At 41.7% G+C, this 23554-nt stretch overlaps 1 protein-coding gene across 5 annotated transcripts in view; it reads left to right on the top strand.

The window, feature by feature from the left end:
- The window catches only part of LOC101156929 (AT-rich interactive domain-containing protein 1B), a 217969-nt gene that overhangs the window by 54620 nt on the left and 139795 nt on the right, over nt 1-23554 (top strand). For 3 of the 5 annotated variants that reach the window (XM_023952010.1, XM_023952011.1, XM_023952008.1), the window contains exons 3-4: nt 2054-2221; nt 16121-16222. In XM_023952010.1, coding sequence (XP_023807778.1) covers nt 2054-2221; nt 16121-16222 — 270 coding nt within the window. The remainder of the gene's footprint in view (nt 1-2053; nt 2222-16120; nt 16223-23554) is intronic. The other 2 variants (XM_023952009.1, XM_023952012.1) reach the window with 2 other exon arrangements.

The raw sequence follows: 23554 nt of genomic DNA, 5'->3' as shown, positions 1-23554 counted from the left end.
TGGCGACCCCACTCCTTTCAAACCCTGAGCAGTCGTTCTCCAATTGATACCCGCTGTGTTGCACCAGACTGTCATTACTCATCACTGGGATGGCGTTGCTTCGGTTTTCTTGGAGTGGCTTCGTTTTCGCGTCTTAATGACGCGCCTGAGCAGGAGGGAGCAGAGCTGTTGTCCCTTCCTCGGCTAAATCAGAACAACTTGCGTTCATTTGAGGATTTCGCAATCAAATGTGATGTTAGGCGTGTGTGTGCATACATTGGTGTGTGTGCCTGTGGGTCCAGTAATGAATCCAGCGGTGCTGCTGGCATGAGCAGGGCCATGCTATTAACCTCTCCGCCAGCTAGACAGATCTCACCCTGCCTGTCTGTCTCTGGTTGGCCTAATGACACACTCACACTCTGAGCACAATGCAGACACACACAAAAACCTGTCCTTACTAATCAAATTTTCCACTGAAGTGAAAAGTATCCAACACTGCCCAATCATCTCTATTCAGAGGCAAAAAGCTTCAGCCGTCATTAGGGAAACGCTGGAAAAGTACTCCTGGAAATGCCTTCAAATGTATTCATCTTCACTCCTGCAACCAAATCAGATTTCGCTATATTTTAAATCAGAATTGAGCGTCTCCGTGCCCACTGTGAAGGGTTTTCTCTCATTACAGTCACAGCAAAGCCTCAACTCTTAACGGCGCGTTGAGCAGTCGTTGCGTCATGTCTGACGTTCTCAGAGCATCGTTATCGGAGGTATGATTCATGCCTCAGTTTGAGGCTGTTTCTCTGCAAAGGAAGATGTAAAACAATGCTTGGCTCTTTAAAAAAAACCTCTCAAATGGTCGCATCTTTACAGGTTTAATGAGTTTATGGACGCACAGAAAGAAAAAGCGAAGTGTGAATCTCTTCTTTGGCTGTATGTGTGTCAGTGCACGAAAGGGAAAACCCCGGACCCGGTAGGGAAATCCTCCCCCCCCAGCACAAAGGAGCACCTGGTCCTGTCTATAGTCATAACAAATAAAAATGAAGGAATTAAGATTGCAGTTGTATTTGTGCCAACTTGATCTGGACTCTCTCCTTCAGCATCCGTCTAATGCACCATCGCCTCTCGCTTTGTCCTTGCGAGTTACTTTTTCAGCTGAACTTTAGTGGAATGCTCCCCCATGTGTCCCTCATTAAGGTTACGGCCTGGGACGGGCCGGCAGTAATATCCAGCACACATCATCCCATCTGTGAGCTGACCGAGACAGGCGTAATGTGGAGAGAAGGGTGCATTTGGCAAGCCAGAGGACATAAAGTTAGTCGGAGGTTTCGCCGTGCGAGTTCATTAGACGGAGGACTGCTGGGAGATGGGTGTGAGACCTTTCCAAGCTAAACGAAGAGGCTGTAGCTGTGGAGAAATCTGAGGAACTGGAAACATTTTATGGGGATAGTCTTTCTGACCCCATTGGGATGCTTTCTGTTAGAATTTTAAACAGTTGTAAGGGTAGAAACTCTGGCTTTTATGGGATTGATGTAAAATAATCGTATTTACCCAAAGCTACATTCACACCAGGCATGTTATTTGGGGTCAAGATCACGCTAAACGGGCATTCTTGAACACGCTTCTATCATATAGTGTTGTCAGTACCCGATACTAGCGCAGTTGGATGAAGTTTGGTGCGAAATGGCGAAGCGGTGCGAATCTAGTAAATTTTGCTCCAGGCTTTGTTTTTCCACAGCTCTTTTCCGATATATGGGTTCAGACCGCGATAATTTGTTTCTCCTTCATTATCAATTTTCAAACGTTTTGCATTTAAGTGCATGATAAGTGGCGTGATCCATTCTTCAAATCCAAGCCCCTGATTGATCCAAGTTCTACTGATCTTGTACGTAGAGACCGAAACGGTCTTAAAAATGGGAGAAGCTACGCATGAAAGCGATAGCCCAAAATGCGCGTTTACATAGACTTTTCATGGGGAATGGTCCCTTGAACCCATGTTTTCAGCCTCTGGTGTTAATGTAGCATAAAAATTTTGCGTTCTGCCTTCATATCTCTGCTTTAATCGCTGGAATTGTTTCAGCAGGTTCCGCCGTACAACCAACAGGCGATGGGGGGCTACAGTCAGCAGCAGCAGCAGCAGCAAGGAGGGCCACAACAAGGAAACCCTCCATACTTCAGCCCCCCTCAGCAGACACCTGCAGGCCCCACCCAGAATACCTACCTGCAGCCTCGAGCTCCACCGCAACAGGTGCCGTCTCACACACACTGAACATCCCTGCATGGGAACAGACAAGCATTTTCCCCCCTCGGGCACTTTGAACAAGCTCAAAACGAGTTTACCAAATGTGCACACAAAAAAAAAGGCCTTAAATGCAATTCATGGCAACAGACAGATCCATCTCTGTGCATTTCTACTCTACATTTTCAGCTGCTGCAGTCAGAGCAATCCCAATTTTCACATCTACAAAGGCTGCAGATACACATCAAGAACTTATCCTGCCAAGTTTCAGAGTGCTTTTCTGTCAAATATTTCCACTGGGAGGCCGAGATTCAAGTGGTTGTTTTTGAGCTGAGTGAAAGCTACCCATGTGTTTCCCATCCACTCCTGCAGCCATGAAGGATCTATCAGCCTGCTTGGAGTAAATCTGGCTTGCAGCCCCGTGCTGGATCGTTACTGTGCAGAACAAGTAAAAAAACAAAAACACATATCGGACAAGAGTCTGCTGCACAATTGGACAGGAAAGAACAGATCAGATAGAGCAAGATGGAAAACAGAAGATTGGATGAATTTAAGCAGAGTGGTCAGATGGGGAAGAAGTTTCCCTTAGGCCTGCATGTGAGATCAGTATCATACTTGATAAAGCCTTGTTTAGGCTGATCGATACAGACTCAATCAGTGCATATCTAGTCCTAATGTATAAGCCTGTGGAAAAAAAGAAAGGGCAACAGGATCTAAATCTTTAAGTCAAAAGTGGGTTTTTTTTAGCAAAAAGGGTCAAATGTAAATAAAAATATACATTTAAAATACATTTAAAAATACTCAAAATCCAATTCTGCTTACATCTGTGTACAATTTATTTATGCATGCTCTGAGTTTTCAATTGAGAAATAAGTCCTGCAGTTTATTTAGCTAAAAATAAGGATAAAGTCAATAAATTGTAGTTGCATCCTTCTACTGTATAAGAGAACTGGATTGGGTGAGCCCTCCCCTCATGATGTTCCGAACAGGAAGTACCCACTGGCTCCAAGAAGCCAAAATCCCGTAGACTTCTATAGAGAAATAAACAGCTATTACTTCTTTATTTTACTTTTTGCACTAGATGCCACATCGATCTATAGGACGCATGAACTGAGACAAAAGAGTCAGACTGGATTATCTGCGTTCTCTGTATCTCTAGAACTTGTTAGTGACGTGCTACACGTTAGCCACGCTAAAAGCGTAGGCCGCGCCAACGTATTCACAACAACTCCCAAAGTTGTTTGCAACACATAATAAAACCGCCTGATACCGCTAAAACAAATATTATTGTGACTACGCTAACTTCCAACTTTGTTAAAAACATGGAAAAACAAGTCTGACACACACACACAATAAAACCCGACCTTGTTTGCAACTTGTAAAAAAACATTTTGACAGAGCGCCGTGTACATCTCTAAGTCGCTTCGACATCAGTAAACACAACTAAATTGACTTTATTTCATTGGAGCCGGAAGTTGACGTCACACTCACTCTGTCCAGTTCTCATTTACAGTCGATGGTTGCACCACAACGACGAATCTATGCCAGCAGAAGGAATCCAATGAGCTAAAACAACATTAACATTTGAAACTTAACAGGAAACACTTTAGTTTATCTGTGAAAGATTGTGAAGCTTAAAGAGTGCAGAAGTCTTGTCACAACTGTTTACAGGCTGCATTGTGTTTGTGTAATGGCTTCATAGTTCATAACTGAATAGGTGTGAAGGACAAATCCAAATATTCATTCATCGTTAAAGTGTGTATTTGTAGTAAAGGTTGGATTCTATCTTGAGGTAATTACTGCATTCCTGATACAAGCACCATATCTATTTTTAATAGTTAGTTTGATGGCTTTACTAAAGGATAATAACCAGAAATCAGCGTTTTTTTAACGTCATAGATGATAGGCATTCAATCTAAGAAAGATTTAATATCCACCTGCATGCAGAAAAAGGTTTTGGGTTTGCCTGCTTAACAACACATGAACATTAAAAAAGACTTTTAACAAATCTGCATGACTTATACAGTTGAAATCCAAACATCTTTTAAATGAACATCTTTTTTTTTTTTAATCAGCCTAGATGTGTAGGTCAGTAAAGGACTCCTTCAGTATTAACACACAAGCTTTGGTTTCTCTAAAGAGGACTTTCTTCTTTTAGCGCGCTGACCTACACAGGCGACATTATTCACCCTAACAAGGAGAGGCGGAGATCTATGGCTGCGCCGACGCTTTGTGACAGTAATGGTGTGCTTTCATCATCGCAGATGATGTGGAGGCATTTGGCCCATGCTGACATTTGTATAACAGGTATAGCTTTTGCAAAACCCTCTGATTGGCCGAAGCCTTCGCTTCACCTTGATTGGTTGCCAGGCCAACCCAGCCGTAGACCGAGGAGCTGCTTTCTTAATGTCTCCCGCTGTAATGCATGCACTCTGCACTAATGGAGACTGTTTCAATCAGTGTGCATGAAAAGCGGCGTAGAGGACTCCACACGGCTTTTTACCCGCAATCAAGAAATCCTCTCTGTGACTTACAGCTATGGCACATTCTGTGCTGTAAAAGGCAGACTATGTATAAAATCATCAACCAATATGTTTACATTAGTTGGCCTCATGAATCCAATGTGTAAAACTCACAATGTTTGGATCTTTATGGAGGGTTTAGGTCCAATTCTTCATGCAAATTTAGAAATAATTACTAAAAATTCCTATTATTGATCTTTCAAAACCCATGACATTTAACACATGACAAAAACAAGCTTGTGCAGTGACATTAAGACAGAGTTAATTGTCCATTGATTTAGTGTGAGAGGAATTTAGAGACGTGGAATAAATTCATTGGACTTCATTGGAATAACAAAGAAACGTGTTCCCGCTGTTTGATTTTTTTTCTTCTTTTTTTTTAGATCCTGCATGAAAACATGAACTCACAAAGTAAAAGTGGCAAAGATCATCCCAAAAAACAGCCTTTGATTTGAGCCGTTACCTTTTTAGATTGCTGTGCGTTCGCCTCTGTCAGGTTTTCCTCTGCGTGCGTCTGTGTGTACACTAATCAAGAGCTGTGAAAAGGTCAAACAGCGACCTTTTGTCTGTGATTCTGGGCTGAAATGAGACATGATGTGTGCCACATGATGGAGGCGGATTACATGCGCACACGCTTGCCAGTGCACAGCAGATTACCATGCAGTTGTGGGTTTTTTTGACCCCTGTTTTTTGACCCCGCATTACTCTCAGAAATCCAAGCTGAAAAGTTCTTTATTTTTGCTCTTCCGCCTCTCTCAGCAAGTTCCTTCTACTCCCACCCCCCCGTATGTACTACACTCCCATTAACCCCAGCCAGAGGACATCCTCCAGCTGATGGAACCAGTCCAGTTCCCTTTGACACAGAATTTGCTCTGTAACCGACCGCTATTAGCCAGTTTTGTAACAAATCGAAGAGAAAATGCTGCCTTTCTTTGAGTTTATTGCACCGCTGTGACCTCATCTGATTGCGAGGAGCGGAGCAGTCTAAAAGCACATTTCTGAGACTCTCGAAAAAAAGAAAAAAAGAAATAAATGAAGCCTCGCAGGAGGGAAGACTTTCACGAAAAGGATAAATAGAGGAATCCGGATACCACGTGTGAGATTAGCAGATATTTTTAAACTGATTGAACGTTGATTATAACATTAAGACTTCTGTTTTCGGAAGCTTATTATTTGAATTTAAGCTCGTCATTTTGTCACTAACCTTAGCAGGGATCTACATTTTTGCATCCACGCCGATGAAAAGGATGTTTTTGGTATTTTTTACATGTTTTGTGGCATTTTTCTCATGATGGAGAACATTTATTAAGAAAATCAGGCTTAAAATAACATTTCTGAATATTTCTTTACCCAAAATATTGCAAATCTGGAACAGATGAACAAATGCAATTGGAAAAAATTACTAATTGTAGAAAATATGCTGGGGAGGGCAGCAAGCTCTCTTCTCCGCTCTGATGCATTCACTTGTAGATGGCTAGATGTGAAGGGGAAGGGGGGTGGGGTTGCTTCGCGCCAACAGTTACGCCTAAAACTCAGACACAAATTTCTAATAAACTTCTGCCAATCTGCAGAAACTATCCTAAAACATGACAATTTTTTTTATTTAGGCTAAAAACGTCATAATTTTAATTCAAATTCAGCCGGGAACACTTTTAATATAGATTGAAAGAGATTAAATTACACAGATGTTGTAACTATGGTAACCCCATGGCAGAAGCAGTGCATAATATCCCATTACTGTTTACACATCCTACCTTATAAAAGCAGAAATAGAGAGGGGCAGTAATTTAAAGAATCCAGAGATCTTCTTTGCCATGCTTGCTTCACAGGATGATATGCAGCAGACTTCAGACAGAAAAGACCTGGAATACAACGCTGGCCAACTGCCAGACTTAAACTCATAACACCGTGAGAGCATGTTTCTGGATTTGATCTGCCTCTCCATGGAGGACACAGCATTTAATTTTCATTGAGAAAGCACTGTGTTAAAGTGGTGTTTATGGAGTAATAACATTATACAGATTATGGCCTTGTTTTAGTTGTGCTTGAACTGGATATAACACGATCCGCATGTGTGTGAGCGGTGTCCATGTCAGGATTTGACTGCCGCTCTTTGAAAAAAAAAAAAGAATAAAAGAGGAAGTCGATCCTTGTAAGATTCACTTCCCATACTAAAACTATCTATCTGGTCTCCTGTGTGAAACTGATCCCAATTGCTCTATTGACTTTTCCTATTTCCTCTTCCTGTCTTAGAGTGGGCTCTGGGGACTGCTGCTTTGGCAGAGATGAACTCTCAGCAGATTGGAGGAGACACGCTCACTGTACAGAGACCAGCGTGCATGAACGCTGATTCACCAGGGTTAGAGGCTGCTTAGCTGTGAACTTAAGCACATATTTTTCAGTTTGTTTGTTGACAAGAAAAGGATGTTTTTGCCTGACAGGTCACGCTCAGAATGCCAGAAAACCGTCTCATTAGATTAGCTGCCGACTGTTAGACGGCCAATAAAAGAAGGAATGCCAGTTTTTATCTGCTGGGCTGTTGTAGGAAAAATGGTGGTTTTTTGTGTGACATTTTTGTGATGATGAAGGACGTATATTTGGAAAATCAAGCTTACATTTGCATTTCTGAGCATTTATTTATTCAAATTGATGTGAATCAGGAGCAGACCTATAAGCTGGGAGGGAACGGGGAGGGAAAGGGGGGCGGGGTTGCTCACAACTTGCTCTGGACTTTAAATTACACAAACATATTACACAATAAACACATCTATGTTCTGAACCCGTTTGATCCCTTTACGGGCTGCGGGAGCGTAACCCTGGCAATTGTTGGGCAAAGGCAGGGTCCCAATAAACCCACTTATTAAAGTAGAATTAATAAGAATTTACTAGTTTTTTTAATTTTTGATTAAAATTTTTCAGGTTTTATCCATCTTATGAGAAACTATCGTCACGATCTAATAACGTTCATAACTTATTGTGTTTTTTTTGTACTATTTCCTGTCTGCCACCTCTCCCACCAACTGGCTGCATCAGCAGGCCGCTTCCCGCGCACCTCCACCACCCCCACCCCCACATTTAATCACACCAGGTTAATTAAAAGGCCATCGTGCCATTCTGCAGCCTGTCCCCAACCCCCGGCTTTATTACCCCCTCCCTGTAAACTGACTTTGCTGCCTCAGCCGCCTCCTCACGTTTGCGCCTTCAGTCACACGGAAATGGGAGTTCACCTTGGTGATGGCGGGGAAGCAGAAGGGGCGAAACAGAGGAAATGAGAGAAAGAAAGGCAAGCGAGGAGACATTATCGTGACTGGTGATGGTGGTGGTGGTGGTTGTGGTGGGAGGGGGTTTGCAAGGGATGTGGGTGGGGCACCTAAAGTTCAATGTCATTAATTGGTCAGCATTTGAATATTAGGTGAAGAAGTCTGTTAATTAACGGGATAATAAAAGCGCCGCTGGCTGAAAAGGGGGTGGACAAAAGGGGGAGGGAGAAGCAGTAGGAATGGAGGGCATATGGCGAGATGGGAAGGAGGAGACAGGGAGACTGAGCGAGGCTGGGCGCGATGTGATAAGAGGGAGAGAGACGTCCGTGGGTAAAGGTCTGGCAGTGGTAATTTGCGGAGAGCTGCGTTAATTGTCATAACCTTTTAAATGGCAGAGTTTATCGGAGTCCTCTAAATGTCCCTGCATATCACCACGGCAACCCTAGGCCTGCTGCACCCTGATTGGCTGCTGCCGAGGAGCACTTAAGCTTGATGAGTTTTCAGCAGAAAGGAAGTGATGAAATAGAAAAACGAAACGTATATAAACCGTATAGAATGTGTCATTTCTGCGCGCGTGCGTAAAATAGCAAGGAGCGTGTTTTCTAGACAATATTTTTAATTTAGTATTTTTATTTTTTTAACTTCACATTGACTGACACTTGCTAATTGCTCGGCCAGAATCCGGCACATTTTTTTTTTTTTTACCCTCTCTTCTTTTTTTTTTTTTGATTTATGTTTGTTTTTGTACGGCTGAGCTGCAATTCAAATGCAAATGAACAAGAACGAGAGAGGTGTTTTTGGAACGGTTAGGACAATCATAATGGCTCTGAAAAAAAGGGGGCCGATAATTAGCGGCGCAGCGCCCTAGGGGCCTCATTTAGCTGCCATTTGTTTGGAAATGCCGCTACATTTGTTCGTGGCTACCGACTTCATAGACAGAAAGAGAAAAGGAAAATGCCCTCAAAAATGTCAACGGAGAGCTCGCCAACATTTAGCCACTGTTCCTCCTTGTTTGAGCAAAAGTCGCGTGGGTTTGGTTGGATGTCCTCTTTAGTGGTGTGCCAAGCAAGTGAAGTGAATGGGTGGAGAGGGGTAGTTTTGACAGTGACTTGCAAAGACTGTGTGAAGTGAGGGCCACCAACTTCAAACACCAACTCTCGTTTGATTGGACGGACAGAAATCGAGCACTTTGGCTATGGCGTCTGCAGGAAACACTGTTAGCCACGTCGGACGCCAACCTTGAAGCTAAGTACACAACGGCATTAGACACGCGTTCAAGAACCTACATCCACACTGGAGTGTCGTTACCGACACTAGTGCATGTACTTGGTGTGAAATGTCAAAGCAGTGCAAATCTCGTGAATCTCAATCCAGGCTTTTTCTTTTGCAACTCTGTTCCGATAAATAAAAAGCTTTGTTGTAGAAAATACAAACAGCAATTATTAATTTCTCCCTTGTGATCAATTTTCAAACAGTTGGCATTTAAGTCAATGAAAATGGGCACCATCCATATGTCTCTACCAAATCTGAGTCAGTGATTGGTCTAGACAGTTTCACTTTCAGTGCTCGTTCAATGGTTTGCTATGTAATGCCCGAAAAGTCTATAGACTTTTCATTAAAAGTGGTTGCTTTCCAAGGCCGGTGTGAACGTAGCGTTAAGCTGTATTCACATTGACCGCATGTGGTGAGTTCAACAACTCGCAATCAGCCGGTGATGTTCACACCGGACACGCAGGGAACAGCAGGGAGTGGGACTCTTCTCTTGTTTTACTGTTTACTAGCTCGTGTCCACCACCTGCAGCCACTGACGTAAATACGAACTCTACGTACGGTCTTTGCCAACAGTGGGATGAAGCTTGCTGTGAAAAGTCAAAGCGGTGCAAATCTCACAAATTTTGCTACAGGCTTTTTGTTTATACAGCTCTGTTCCGATAAATGTTCGTCTTAGTGTCATATTAATCTGGCCGGGCACAAAACGCAATTAATAATTTCTCCTTCGGGATCATGTTAACAATGCTTGGCACTTCCGTGTTTTGAAAAGCACCTGACCCACACCTCACTACCAAAGCCGAGTCCCTGACTGGTCACAGTTCAGCGTTGTTGCGTTTTAGCACCCAAGAAGTTAAACCGGTAGAGCGTTCAGCATGTGATCAATAAACGCCCGTTGGGTATGTGGAGCCTACGACCGAACATGAGCAACGTGTGATCGCGAGAGCTCTGGACGCGGGTTCATGCATGTTTATTTTTTTATTGAAAGTGGCCACTTGAACACGTGTTGCCAAAGGAAATATGCCGCTGACTTTAAACTCTGACAGGAATGAACGCTTATAGAAATTCTTGTCTGCAAATGTGCATTTTCTCTTTTATATCCACAAGAATAAATGTGCATTTTTGTTTCTACTGTATGTGTGTGCACGTGTGTGTGTCTGTGTGCATCTTGAGCCAAAGCTCTGGTCTTCTCTTGGAGTCTCTTTGTCCCAAAGGTCAGGGGGATAGCTGAGATAGAATCCAATCTGAAGGACACAATACTAGAACAAACCCTGCTGCAAATGGACCGGCCGGACACACATGCACACACTCACAGCATAGGTTTACTTGGTTATAATACTGTCATTGTCATTGTTTGGACATAACAAAATCGGAAAAATTAAATAAATTATTATTTGTGGACAGGTTGGAGAGGTGGTAAAAGGAAAAGGTGTAAAACAAAACCCAAATCTGATTTTCCTGTTCTTCAAAGCTGTTGTACTCCCTCACACCCTGATTGTTGCTTTAATTATGTTGCCGTCAGCCTGATTGGTGCGTGTGTCTAACTGCACGTCTGAACCATCACGTGTGTCCAACACCGGGTGATGAATATGGATGTTCCCCCCTCCCTTCCTCCCTCCCTCCGGGGACCACTCAGACCAGTCTTTATTTTTTTTAACTGCATCTCCCGTTTTGACAGCTTCCCCAAATGAAAGCTAAATTAAAAAAATATCTACTTTTAGTAGGAATTACTGGCAGAAAGCGGACCATTTACATACACACACACACACACACAAAAACTATCACTCTTTGGAGCATTTGCATATTTGTGTGCCTGCTTCAGATGACGGAGGCTCCTTGTCCTTGCAAGGTGGAGGCACTGGTGTCCATGGGGTGTGTGTGTGTGTGTGTGGTTGAGTTCGTCTGCGCAGGTCTCTAAGACATGCAATTAAGCTTAATTTTTAATGAATATTAATGACATTAGCATGAGATTTTGTGGTGATGTGCATCTGCCAAGGTGGAGGGGAAAAGGAGGGATGACTAATTCATTAAGTAGTCATGAGAGGAGCTGTGGAAGCGAGGGATGAGGGCAGAGGGAAGCAGAGAGTCACAAAAATGGGGGTGGGTTTAAAAAAAAGGGGGGGATACGGGTGCATGAAGACTAATGATGCAAACTTATCAGGACACTAATGAGGATCTATGTTAGTGACCCCCCCAAAAAAAGGAGTCATAAAAATGAACAAAGCAAAAAAATAGAAATGTTTTTTTTTTGTTTTTTTTTAATTCTATCATTTAGTGATGAGACAATAAATGAAGATCGATGGGACGTTCCCTGCTTGAACATGGGGGGTGTGGAGGAAACCAACCCAGAAGGCCCTGCGCACTCCTCCTTGATGAGGTGTGAAACACCAAAATAGAAAGTGTTAAATTGATTCTTCCATGATTACTATTAGGGCGACCACTGTTTCCTCAGCTGTTAATGGACTCCAGCTCTTTATATGGGAAAGAAAATTTCCCCTGTGGTATAAACTGTAATACAACAGTTAACTTGAAAACTGGGCGAGGTAAGCTTTTCAAAAGCGACATATTTTCTGTTGGTTTTTTTTTTGAGCACCCCCCGTCCTTCCTGAGTTTGTGGGATCAAGGTGCTGCTGCAATATTGATTAATTTCTGCATAAAGCTTTTCCGGCTCTATATATTACAGCACATTCAGCAGTCATCTATTCAATCAAATCTAATATTACACTGCCTCTCCACACAGCTGTCTAATAGCATTTAACTCACAGTTTGATTCCTCCATTCCCTCATGTACTTCAAACGCTTGCCTTCAATATCCTTCATGCGCTTCTACTGTGCCAAGATGATGTCTATTTTTTTTTTTTTTTCTAAAGCATGGAGGATGAATGAGCGTGGCTGGCTGAGCATGTGTGTGTGTGTAAAGACAGGATTAGCTGTGGCCTTAGGCTTAAGGTATGGAGTGGAGTGTATTTTAGTGGCTTCTAAATTAACTGGGAAATGGGATTTTGAGACAATGGACTGGAAAAAAACTCAAATGAAAGGATGCACTCGGAGCACTCTTTCATTTGCCTGATGTTCTCTCACTTCTGATTTTCAAACGCTGGCATTCCTTCTTCTTGTTTGTTTTTCTTCTAACCGCTCTTTTTAACCTCCTCGCCTCTGTTAATCTTAGATTCGAATTTGTTGCTAGGTTTTGGGTTTAAGCTATAAATTACAATCCAGAGTTCACAAACACTTTTTGACTGCTTTTGTCTTCCTATTGGAATCCTTTGTGCCCAAGGTTGTCAGCTTCAAAGACCCACTCCAATAAAAATCATGTTTTTGGTGTTTTAAAATGTTCTTGTGGCATTTTTCAGATGATGAAGGACATATTTTTGGAAAATTAAGATTAAAATTGAGTTTCTAAGTATTTCTGCATTCAAATTATAAGCAAGTTACTAATCTGTGTATTCTGTTCATTTTTTTATTATCATTAACTAAAACAAAAAATACACCTCAGACAAATAGCACTTCAACTGCAACAAAACATTTGCAACTTCATCACAAAAAGCAGTTGCACAAAATAAAACCAGCTCGTCAATACAAATGTCCTCAGGTTATTTCACATGTACATGTTTAATCAAAGTTGATTTGCAGTTATTATTTTAATTGAACTAAAAAAATGTAAGAAATTATTTTGATTCAGATTGTAATTTGTTTATTTTAATGAAAGCTGCATGGATTCAGATGCTGGTGAATTGTTAGGAGAAAGCAGGAATTTTGGGCCACTTTTCTTAATACTTTCCTGCAACTTGTAGTTAAAGTCATAATTTTATGTGATTTTTTTTTTTTTTTTTTAGCTTTTTTACTCATTTACGTACCTTAAAAACTCATAGTTACAAATACTTGGGATGTTTTAAATCCAACTCTGACGTTAAAAAGGGACTACCTTTTTTTTTTACTCTGGAAAACTTAAAAAACGCTCAAACATAAATTGGATGAAAATAAAACCCCAACAAATGAGTAATAGTCCTAAAAGTAAGCCAAAAATGTATCCCATCATGAATAACTCAAGAAATGTTTTTAATAGTGCAAAATAACAAGTGGAAAGTATAAATTATTATTTTTCAGAAATATTTAAAAGGAGATTTGTGATTGGGTGGCAACAAATCTTTACATACTTTAAGCCTTTTTTTTAACTTATTGTGACAATATATAGAAATGCAAATGAAAAAATCTATTTAGTAGTTGATTTAACAGCATAGATTTGTGTGGAGTTGCTCTCAAAAAAGGTTTTTGTTATTGTGAAAAGTGAAACTCTAAAGAATCTACAAAAGGACAGATAATTCCAAAAACGATTTATAGCCTGGAAGCTTGAAAGATTACACAGTTCATAATAATTCAGTTTTCACTTGATACGTGTCCTGCTGCGAGGGATTATCTCCAGCTATAAAATGATATCACCTAGCTGACAGGAATATTGCTCACCTGCTCCATAATCAGAAAAAGGATAAGAAATCAAACTGTGGGGAGAAATGGATTTTTGAAAGTTCCAAGCGGAGGACAAGCGCACGCTCCCGCGTCTGCGTGTTGTGTCTGGTGATGCCGGCACTCGCGTGTGATCCCTCGCTGATCAGTTATCACTAATCCTCCCACTCAGAGAGCTCTGTAACAAGTTGGCATTGTGCCGTTGACGCTTAACATGATGGAGGAACGACCTTCGCGCTGAATGAAAAGAAGAGGTAGAGGGAAGGAGGGCGAGATTCAGACGGAGAGGGCAACACCTCTGACAATGGGGAGAAAATTGGTTTACACTAGATAGGCTTATGATTACAGAGGGAAAGAAAATGACTCGGTTCGAACAATGGCAGCCAGTGTGCGCCTTTACATGGGTTTGGATGTGTGTGTGCATGTTTGGAGGATTAGTGAGTGGATAGACTGAGATTTGGGTGGAATGAATCCGTGGTTACAGTGGGCTGATGCGCTTCTTGGTGCCTCATTTTGATTGTGACTCCATCTAACTGGAAATCGAGGAGTCTGTTGCATCCCTAAACCGAAGACACTCCACGCCCAAACCCTCTTGTCCAACTCGGCCTCGTTATCACTGCAGGGATGAGACTTATTTGATGACACAACAAACTCTGTGGGGGCGTCACGACTGTAGGCCAAAGTCATCCTGCAAACAAGTCGATGCAACAAGAGAGAAAAGAAAAAAATATGTCTTCACGTCCTGTTTGTTTCTGGATACTTTCACATCCACTAATTTGTATATCAAAGAAGCTGCAGCAAATATGCCCTGGAGGTATTTCACAGCTGAACCATAAAATGATTTTTCATAACATGTCTAGAAACTCAGCTTGTAGGAACACAAGTCTTTTGAAGTCCCCCACAGCACTTTTTTACTGAAGGTGTTGATTCACTTCTCTTGTATTTCAGCCATAAAGTCACACTTGTTACTGCTGTAATCACCCAATTTGGAAGCGCTTGTACTTCACGAAACCATCACCAGTGTTTTTTTATATTTATTCTCCTTAAACATAGCATTTTTGCTAACCATGTGGGCTCACGAGGGCCACACAATAGGGACCCAGAAATGGGTAATGCCAGAGTACTGTTTGATTTTTGTCTCTTAGCTGTTTGTATAAGCTGGTAGTATGAAATATTGTGTCAAAAGCCCTGTTAGCAGCACAGAGGACAGAGATTTCTTGTACTTGATGAGCAGATTTCTGCAGATATTAGACGGAATTTTGCTCCACTAATCTTTACAAATTACTAAACCTTTTAGATTTGGTAGCTGTTGCTTAGTAACTTAGAGCTTCATCTCTCTATAGGTTTTCTACAGAAAGGAGGTCCATCCACCACCCATTTTAAGCCACGTGGTGGAGGGAAGGAGGTTCTTACTCAGGATTTAACGGCACATGACTCCCATCAACACCCTGAAGTATCCCTGTGCAGAAAAACACCCCAAAGCATAATGCTTCCGCCTCCATGCTTGACAGTGGAGATGGTGTTCTCGGGGTCATAGGCAGGGACTCAGGGACTCAGTTTATGCCAGAGCTCCATGTTGGTCTCATCTGACCACAGCACCTTCTCCCAATCCCTCTCCAAACCATGAAGGTGTTCTTTGGCAAACTTGGGCCTGCACATGTGTCTTCTGAAGCAGGGATGCTTTGTGAGCACTGCAAGGTGTTAAACTATTACAGCGTAAAGTCTTAGCAATGGTTTTCTTGCTGACTGTGGTTCCATCTGCTTCGAGATCATCAACGAACTCTTGTTGGGTTGATTTGGGCCCATTTGATCATGGAAACTCCACCAAGTGAGATCTGGTTTGGAACTCCAGACCTAAAGGTGGATTGATGGTCATGTTGGAATTCATGTATTTTCGCACCAACAGTTGTCACGGTAACCCCCAGCTTCCTGCTGATGGTTTTGTAGTTCACTCTAGTCTTGAGCAGGTCTACCATCTTTTCCCTTAAATCCATTGAAAGCTTTTTGATTAGTTCAAACAGGTTTCTTCAATTCAGGACAGGTTGATTAGTTCAGTCTAATAGGTCTGTGTGAACCAGAACTCTTAATGGTTACTAGGGGATGAAATACTTAATTCCTTCAATGAAATGCAAATAAATTGATATAAATTCTTTAAAGTCAATTTCTTGTTTTTCTTTGTGATTTTTATTTTAAATCTCTCACTGTTCAAATGAACCAACCATTAGGATGACAGACGGTCAGTTTGTTTTTAAGTGGCCAAACCTGCAAAATCAGCAACGGATTGAATCCTTGTTTCTGATGTCTGAAATCATATTAGGATCTCATCAAATCCATGACTTCTGATATGTTTTTTTTTTCTTTTATGTTTTTATTTATAATTTTTTTTATCTTAGGAGTCCCAACAAGAAAACTACACCGTTAGAGGTTCAGCTCCTGGGAATTCTGGGAAATCCAATGAGGACGGCGTTTCCCACATCCGCCCGTCCAGCCTCCCTGTAAGTGAACATCAGCGGCGAGACCAAACTAACTACCAAGGCAGAAAATAGTCAGCAAATCTCAGCTTTCACAGTTTGGGGGATTTTAAAAAACAATTTTAATTGTTGCATCTTCCTGTGGTTCACCACCATATTGGATCTGATACACCCACATGCACACAGAAGCATATGCATGGATGCAGACATTGCTTCCACTGATGGTCAGCTTCCTCGAAGAGCAGCTTGGCTGGAGGAGGAATTGAGAACAAATGTGAACAAGGTGATGGGCTGTGTGAGATTTGCCTTCTTTAAAGCAAAAAAGCAAAAATAAATCGAAACGCCTCCTATTCCTGTCTCCTCTCCTCAGCACTTTTAAGGAATCCAGTTAATAGACGATTGCTAACAGTTGAGCATCTTGGCTCCGCTTGAGGTGTTTTTGCTGTAATTTGTCAGATTATTCGCAGCAACCCAAGGAGTGGAGAAATGAACTGCTAGAAAAGCTATATTAGGAGTGCAAACTCCACTCAAGCAACAGTTTTTTTTTCATGTTCTGGTGCTTTTTAAACTGTGTGCTGGTTGCTTTAATAGTTTGAATGTTCTTCACTTTAAAGCAGTCACCCTGATCTGTCATTTATCAAGGGATCCCGATTCCTCCTCTTTTTTTCCCTCTGTACATACACAGTTACACACTCTTCCCTGCCTTTTTTTATTCATAGCGTGCTATGTCATCTGCATTTCTTCCTTTTTTCTTCACCCTTTTCGTCCCCTCGCCTTTCCCTCCAAAAAAAAAAAAGCATGAAAGTTCTATATTGAGAAACGGCCTTGATGTATCAACGTGCGAGAGAACAAGACGAGAAGAGGAGCCGCCGCCGTCGTGGTTGTTGTCATGGGGGCCGATCTGTTTGAACCAGCTCCACCATCACCCCCGTATTCCCTCACCCCTTATAATCCTGGCGTTTTACCCCTTGGGTTCTCCGCGTGTTTTCACATCCCATACAAAGCCCGTCGCTCGCCAAGATCCTAATCGGCGGCAAGTTGTGATGAGAGACACAGATAAAGAGATGGATGGATAGAAAGGAGAAAGAAACGGCTCTGCGTTTGCCAGGATCTTCCAGCAAGTTGTCACAGTAGAGATGTTACTGCCCCCCCCTTGCCTTTCTCGCTCTCTTGCCAGCGTTTGATGTCAGATCTAAAGGTGCTGTCATCTTTTTTTTCACTCCTCTCTGTCTCACTCTGTCAGGGGCAAAGGAGAGCGGGTCGGCAAAGTGTCATGTTGTTGTTTTGGGAGGCTGTGTGATGGGGTGGAATGGTTTGGAGGGAAAATTATTTAGCAGCTTCCTACAAATGCACCTCCTTGTAATAGTAATATTTGAAAAAAAACATGATAGTAGTCGGTTAAAGTTGATTATTATCATGGTACGTTGATTTTTACTAGGGATAGTGGAACTGGGTATTAACATAATCTTGCATTTTGTGGTAGATGCACCAAATTTGTCATGCATGGACCGTAGGATCCCCTCTTTCAGAAAAAACATTAGCTGTGAACAGATTCTAGAATTGAAAACAAATAGAATAGGGTTGGAACGATTAATTGACTCAATGGATGAATCAAGACCCTGCGACAGACTGGTGACCTGTCCAGGGGGCTCCCTGTCTTCGCCCACAAGTGGCAGGGATAGGCTCCAGCAGCCCAGTGACCCCGAAAGAGAATAAACGCCAGAAGATGAATGAATGAACGATGAATCGAATTTTATTCCTACGATCTAACCAGATCAATCTGTCTGAAGCATGTTGTTATTCTGATAGACCTATACCATTATAAAATCATTTCAAAATGAAATAAGTCAATCATGTCAATATATGAAAATACTATTTAGATCAACGCACGGAAGATTCTTTTACTTTAACGGGACAACAACTACCGTAAGTGCATCACAGCGGACAACACACATGTCATGCAGCAAAAAAAGATCAAGCCATCATTACAGCCCAGTGTGTGAAAACAGCTGGACTAATTCTCTGTTTGTTTGTACACATATTTTATTAACACTCAAACACAAACTTTATTTATTTGTATAGCGCCTTTCATTCCTTGCTGAAAACACAAAGCGCTTGTGTTTTCAGCACTTTCAGCAATTTAGACTTGATTATCTTGGAAGAAGTACAAGATAAGTACAAGATCTGGAAAACTTCACCAGCACTGTTCAGTACACATGCAGGTATTTAGCTCTGACATGTTTGGCTAAAGATATCCAGATTGATTTTAGCTCAGGGAATTGTATCGTTTAAAATGAACCAACATTGACTATGAATCTGATCCAATTATTATATGAATTGTGAAAATAAATCTTGAACAAAATAAATTGTTATTATGGTATGTTGATTTTTAGTCAGATGAGTGGAACCGCATTTTGTGCTAAAAGCACCAAATTTGGCTGCTGGACCTCTCGCACTTGACCGAGGAAGGAGGAAGCTCCTAATGTGCGTTATATAAATAAATAATTAAAAAAAAAACTCTTTATGATGAACAATGTTCAATGTTCTTTAATAAATGTTTCACAAATGATCAGAAATGTTTCAGAATCGTTTTTGATAAGTGAGGAGCGGTGATGGACATTCTTCGGTCGTGCGGGTGGGTTTTGGATTCATCTTGTTATCCAATTTATTCTTTACAACCACATTTATGCTGTATTTATCCATCCATCTTCTGAAGCTGCTGAATCTTTTTCGGGGTCACAGGGTCGCTGGAGTCGACCCAGCTCCTGTCGGGTGAAGGCGGGGGTGAACAGTCGTCAGTTTATGGCACACAAACGCGCTCATATGCACACCTACGGGCAACTTGGAGTGGCCAATTAACCTATGAAGCAAGCTTTTTGGACTTATCGGAGAAAACCGGAGAAAAACCCACGCATGCATGAGGAGAACATACAGATGGGATTCAAACCAGAGCCCTCTTGCTGTGAGCCAAGAGTGCTACTCACTGCATCACCGTGCAGCCGTGTTTTTTATCCAGTTTTCTTTTATTTCCTTCTCTGATTTTAAAACTGTTAAGCTCTTTGGCGATCTAATGTTGATGTAGAGTGCCACAGAAAAATACAGTTCATTCATCAGTTCACTCAGGAAGGTTTTTATTTTCTAGTTTTCTTTTTCAGGTTGATTTCCTTTTTTCAGCCCATAACTATTGTTGAATTAAGTGGCTTTTTCAAAAAGGAAATAATCTTTGAGCAGAAAAAAATGGCTAAAAATGTTCTCCTTTTCATTTTTCATGTAAAATGATACCTGATGCTTTCAGTTATTCTTTGACTTTAAAGACAAGCTCCAATAAAAATGTTGTTTCTCAAAGGAATGATGGGAAGTCTGGGCAGGCTTACTTTATGCTATTAGTCCCTCCCACAACTCAGTTGTTTTTGCCCACAACTGGCATAAATACAACTTAAAGACCACTGGGAACGCTTGATGGTGGATTTTGTGTCCTCAGAGAAGACGGCGTTGACTATAACCTCTTGATCGTTTGTTTCCCCTCAGAGAGTCTGTGATGGAGTTGCACTTTTTCCAAGTCGGGTGCTGCTTTTTTCCAAATGAATCTGATTTTTTGGGGTTGTGTGCACCCGCAGGTTCCGTTGGCTTGCCTTCTTGGCGCCCCTCGCTATTGCCAGCGCTTTTGTGGCAATCAGCGGAAAGGTGAAAAAAAGAGGAGCGATCGGTCTCTGTTTCTAGCCGCTCCGCTTCACCCTCAGGCTCTTCTGTAAGCCCTCAGCCTTCTCCTTCAGCCCGCTGCCAACCTGTTCCAGTGACTACATGTACCCTTCTCTCCTGCTTTCCCCTGACAGCCTGCCAGGCTGCCGCGCAGCCTCCCATCCTTTGGGACATGGGGAGGGATGGCCAGCCATGTGGAAAGACGGAGTGGAGGTGGGAGGGCGGGGGAGAGAGAAAGGGCGCGAAGCGCTGAAGTGAAACGTGGTTATCTTTTTGTCACTTGTTCAGGATGAGGGATGTCGAATCCATGCTGTGGGATTCTGGCAGTGCTGTGCTTTTCGGATAAGTACACATGCACACACGTGCACTTTTACTCTTTCCCACAGATGAACCAAAAAAACGCTCTTACAGGTCTTGTAGTGCTCGTTTGTCCCTCCTTGACTTATTCAGGATCAAAAAGAAAAAAAAAACCTCTGAAACATAATTTCCTTCTCTTCCTCCAAGCCTTTCCACCTCCTCTGTTTTCCTGATGTGAGGTCATGAATGATTGACAGGGCACAGCTGGAGAGGCTGCATACGCACACATTTCCCCCCACACAGCTCTGCACCCGCACACAGCTCTGTTTGCACAAATGTCCGTTCAGCTCCCACCCCTCCCTCCTGCACGTGCACGCTCCCCCTGGCTGCCCGCTCTCATTCCGGTGCTGCCTGGCTCACTGCCGGGTTTTATTTTAAAGTTCCCCAGACAGGGACAGCAGGCAGCGCAGAGTAATGTCATCCAGCCTGCACATTAGTGCTCGCTGGGGAGGAGGAGGAGAAGCAATATGAGGAAGATGAAGAGGAACACATAACCCAATGTGGAAGGGAAAAAAAAAAAGGAGCGGGGATAAATTGTAGCAAATAAATGATACTGTGTATGTTTTGGAGTGTTGAGAAAGTGTGCTTTTGCAGAACGTGGAGGGGAGAAGGCCTGTGGGCTATTCTTAGAACAGACAGCAGCACTGAAGGCCACTGCAGCCCCCCCCCCCCCCCCCCCCCCCCCCCCCCCCCACACACACGCTACCGCTACCGCCGCCATAGTGGCTCTGAGAGGGGAGCTGATGTGCAGACTCTGAGGCTTCACGCCAGCCTTAAAACTAGCAGAATGTCTGCAGGGCTGTATTTTCATAAGCCCCTATTTCTATTTTTTGTTTCATCTCAAAGAGTTTGTATAAAATGACAGCAAATAATCTGAGCCTCCACCTTTTTTCACCGCAGATATCATGACACAGCATGTCATTGAAAATGCAGACAGGCTATTTTTTCCCGCTTCTATCCCAGCCTGCTCCCTCTCATGAATCATTTAGCTCACTCACACAGTTTCATGTACGAGCAGGGTGTTTTTGATCCTCCAGAGGCGGGAACACATGTTTGTCCCTGGGCTCACCATTTGTTTCCCTGTAGCACGCAAAACCATTTTAATTGATATGTGGAAGAAGCTATTTTAAACATCTGAATGTAAGAAATGTAATGGTAAAGATATCTTAGCTGTTTCTTTGGTGTACATTTATACAAAATTGTGTGCTTTTAGAGCTGGGTATCACTGCCAAATCATTAAGTAAGGTTCACAAACACACAATTTGATTTAAAATTGTATACAATTCCATCACATATAGATATTTTTTCACTTTTTTACCCCCCCAAAAATTTGTTTGGTTATAAAAATGTCCTTTTTGTACTGATATAGATTAATAAAGGTAGAGCTTTAATTATAAAATTAGAAATTCTTTAAAATGAATGAAAATAATATGGTTTAAAGAAAGTTATTTTAATGGATTTGGTACATTTATCTTTTTTTAAGTGAAAATATATTTTTTTTAAAGTTGCAAAACAACAGTTTATGATTTAAATCATGACAAAAACTACCATCTGTGACTTTGTGTTGGCTTTGGAGTAGTTGCAAAATACGATTATCTCCTAGAAACATTAGTTAAAAAAAACAATTGTACAAAAATGTTTTTGCATGACTATTAAGTTACAAAAAAGGTTGGAAATTTCAAAATAAAATGGAACATTTCTTTAGTAAAGACTGACTGTAACAGTTTTGGCCTAAAAATAATGCAAGATTTTTTGTTTAATTGTTTAATACATTTGATAAAAGTTTGAATTGGTTAATTAAACCTTTTAGGTATAAGATATAAATTATAGCAACAGCCATCTAAAGTGAGCATTTATCAGGCATTTTACCTGCTATCTGTGACTTAGCCTTCTACTTGCTTTGGAGCAGCTGCAAAATAAGATTATCTCATGAAAAAAAAGTTGTTATTATTTCGCCTTTTAGATTTTTTTAATTATATTAGGACATCATGTGTGACGCAGGTTATCACAAATAACACAATGGTGGTGTTTTTCAAATTGTTCAAATCCCTACTCAAAGCGAATTTTATTTGGTTACAGAAATGTTTTTGCATGACTATAAAGATAGATTTGATAAACGATTTAAAAAAAAAACCTTATTTGTTTAGAACATTTTCTGATCTAAATCACAGCACAAACAACATCTAGAGGGAGCATTTATCTGGCATTATTTTAAGTTATCTTTGACTTAGCGTTTTATTTGCTTCGAAGCTCCTTCAAAATAAGTGTATGTTTCTTTTTTTGACGCCTATGAGGTTTTTTGCTCTACATCTCATGGCATTATGTGCGACGGCTGTTGTTGGCGGTAACACCAGGCTGAGCCCCAGTGGTGTAGGGAGAAGCAGGAGGCTCTGGTAAAGCCCAGCCACCCTTGACAGGCTTGCTGGCTGAAGCCCTGCACAGCGGCGCTAAAGGGCAGACGCCACATCTGTGTATTCATGTACACACCTTCCCCCAGTACTGCTTTCTAACTCACACACAGCTACTTCATGATCGCCATATATTCCCCACGTGTGTCAATATGACTTGAGAATGCGGAGGAAATGGAGAGGGATGAACTTGGTTACGAAAACAGCCATCTTGCTCCACTGGCGCCTGTCCACCAAGCTCTCCTACAGAGGAGGAGAGACGCGAGGGGGAGATAAGGAGGAAAGTAAGCATAGACTGACCCTACAAGGAGAGAAATGTTCCCCCTCTGCATCCTTTTAAAATCCCTTGCCAGTCAGTCCTCCTCCCCTGACTCGTGTCTTTTGTCAAAGCTTATTTCTCCTAATAGATCGGGAGGAGCGGTTCAAATTGAGGACAATTTAGGACAGAGAACTTCTTTGCTTTTTTGATTCCAGGAACCTACAGAAAAGATGATGAAGAGCAGTCTGTGTGAGGCCAAATGTGTGTCACTGTGTGCGTTTGGGACTTAGCAGAGAAAACACAAAACACACTGTAGGGGATTCAAATCCATGACAAAATTCTTTTTTAAAATAAGTTTTATGAGGCGCCTTTCTAGACACTCAAGGTTGCCTTACGACAGAAAAAAGAGTAGAATTAGAAGCAAAAGTAGTAAAAAAAACTAAAATGTAGTTAACCTTCAAAGTCTCTGCACTCACAAGTAAGTTTGCCAATCGGCTCTTCACGATGATGCAGAAATGAAGCTGACCCCACCCCCCATTAACATTATTTCTATTTAAAATTTACGTAAAGTTTTCAAAAAAGTTTTTAGCTTTGACATTTTTGCTTTAAGAGTTCTGACATATAATTGTGACA

Source organism: Oryzias latipes, chromosome 22, assembly GCF_002234675.1.
Source record: "Oryzias latipes chromosome 22, ASM223467v1".
Lineage (NCBI taxonomy): Eukaryota > Metazoa > Chordata > Actinopteri > Beloniformes > Adrianichthyidae > Oryzias > Oryzias latipes.
This window is presented reverse-complemented; position numbering and strand designations above follow the sequence as displayed.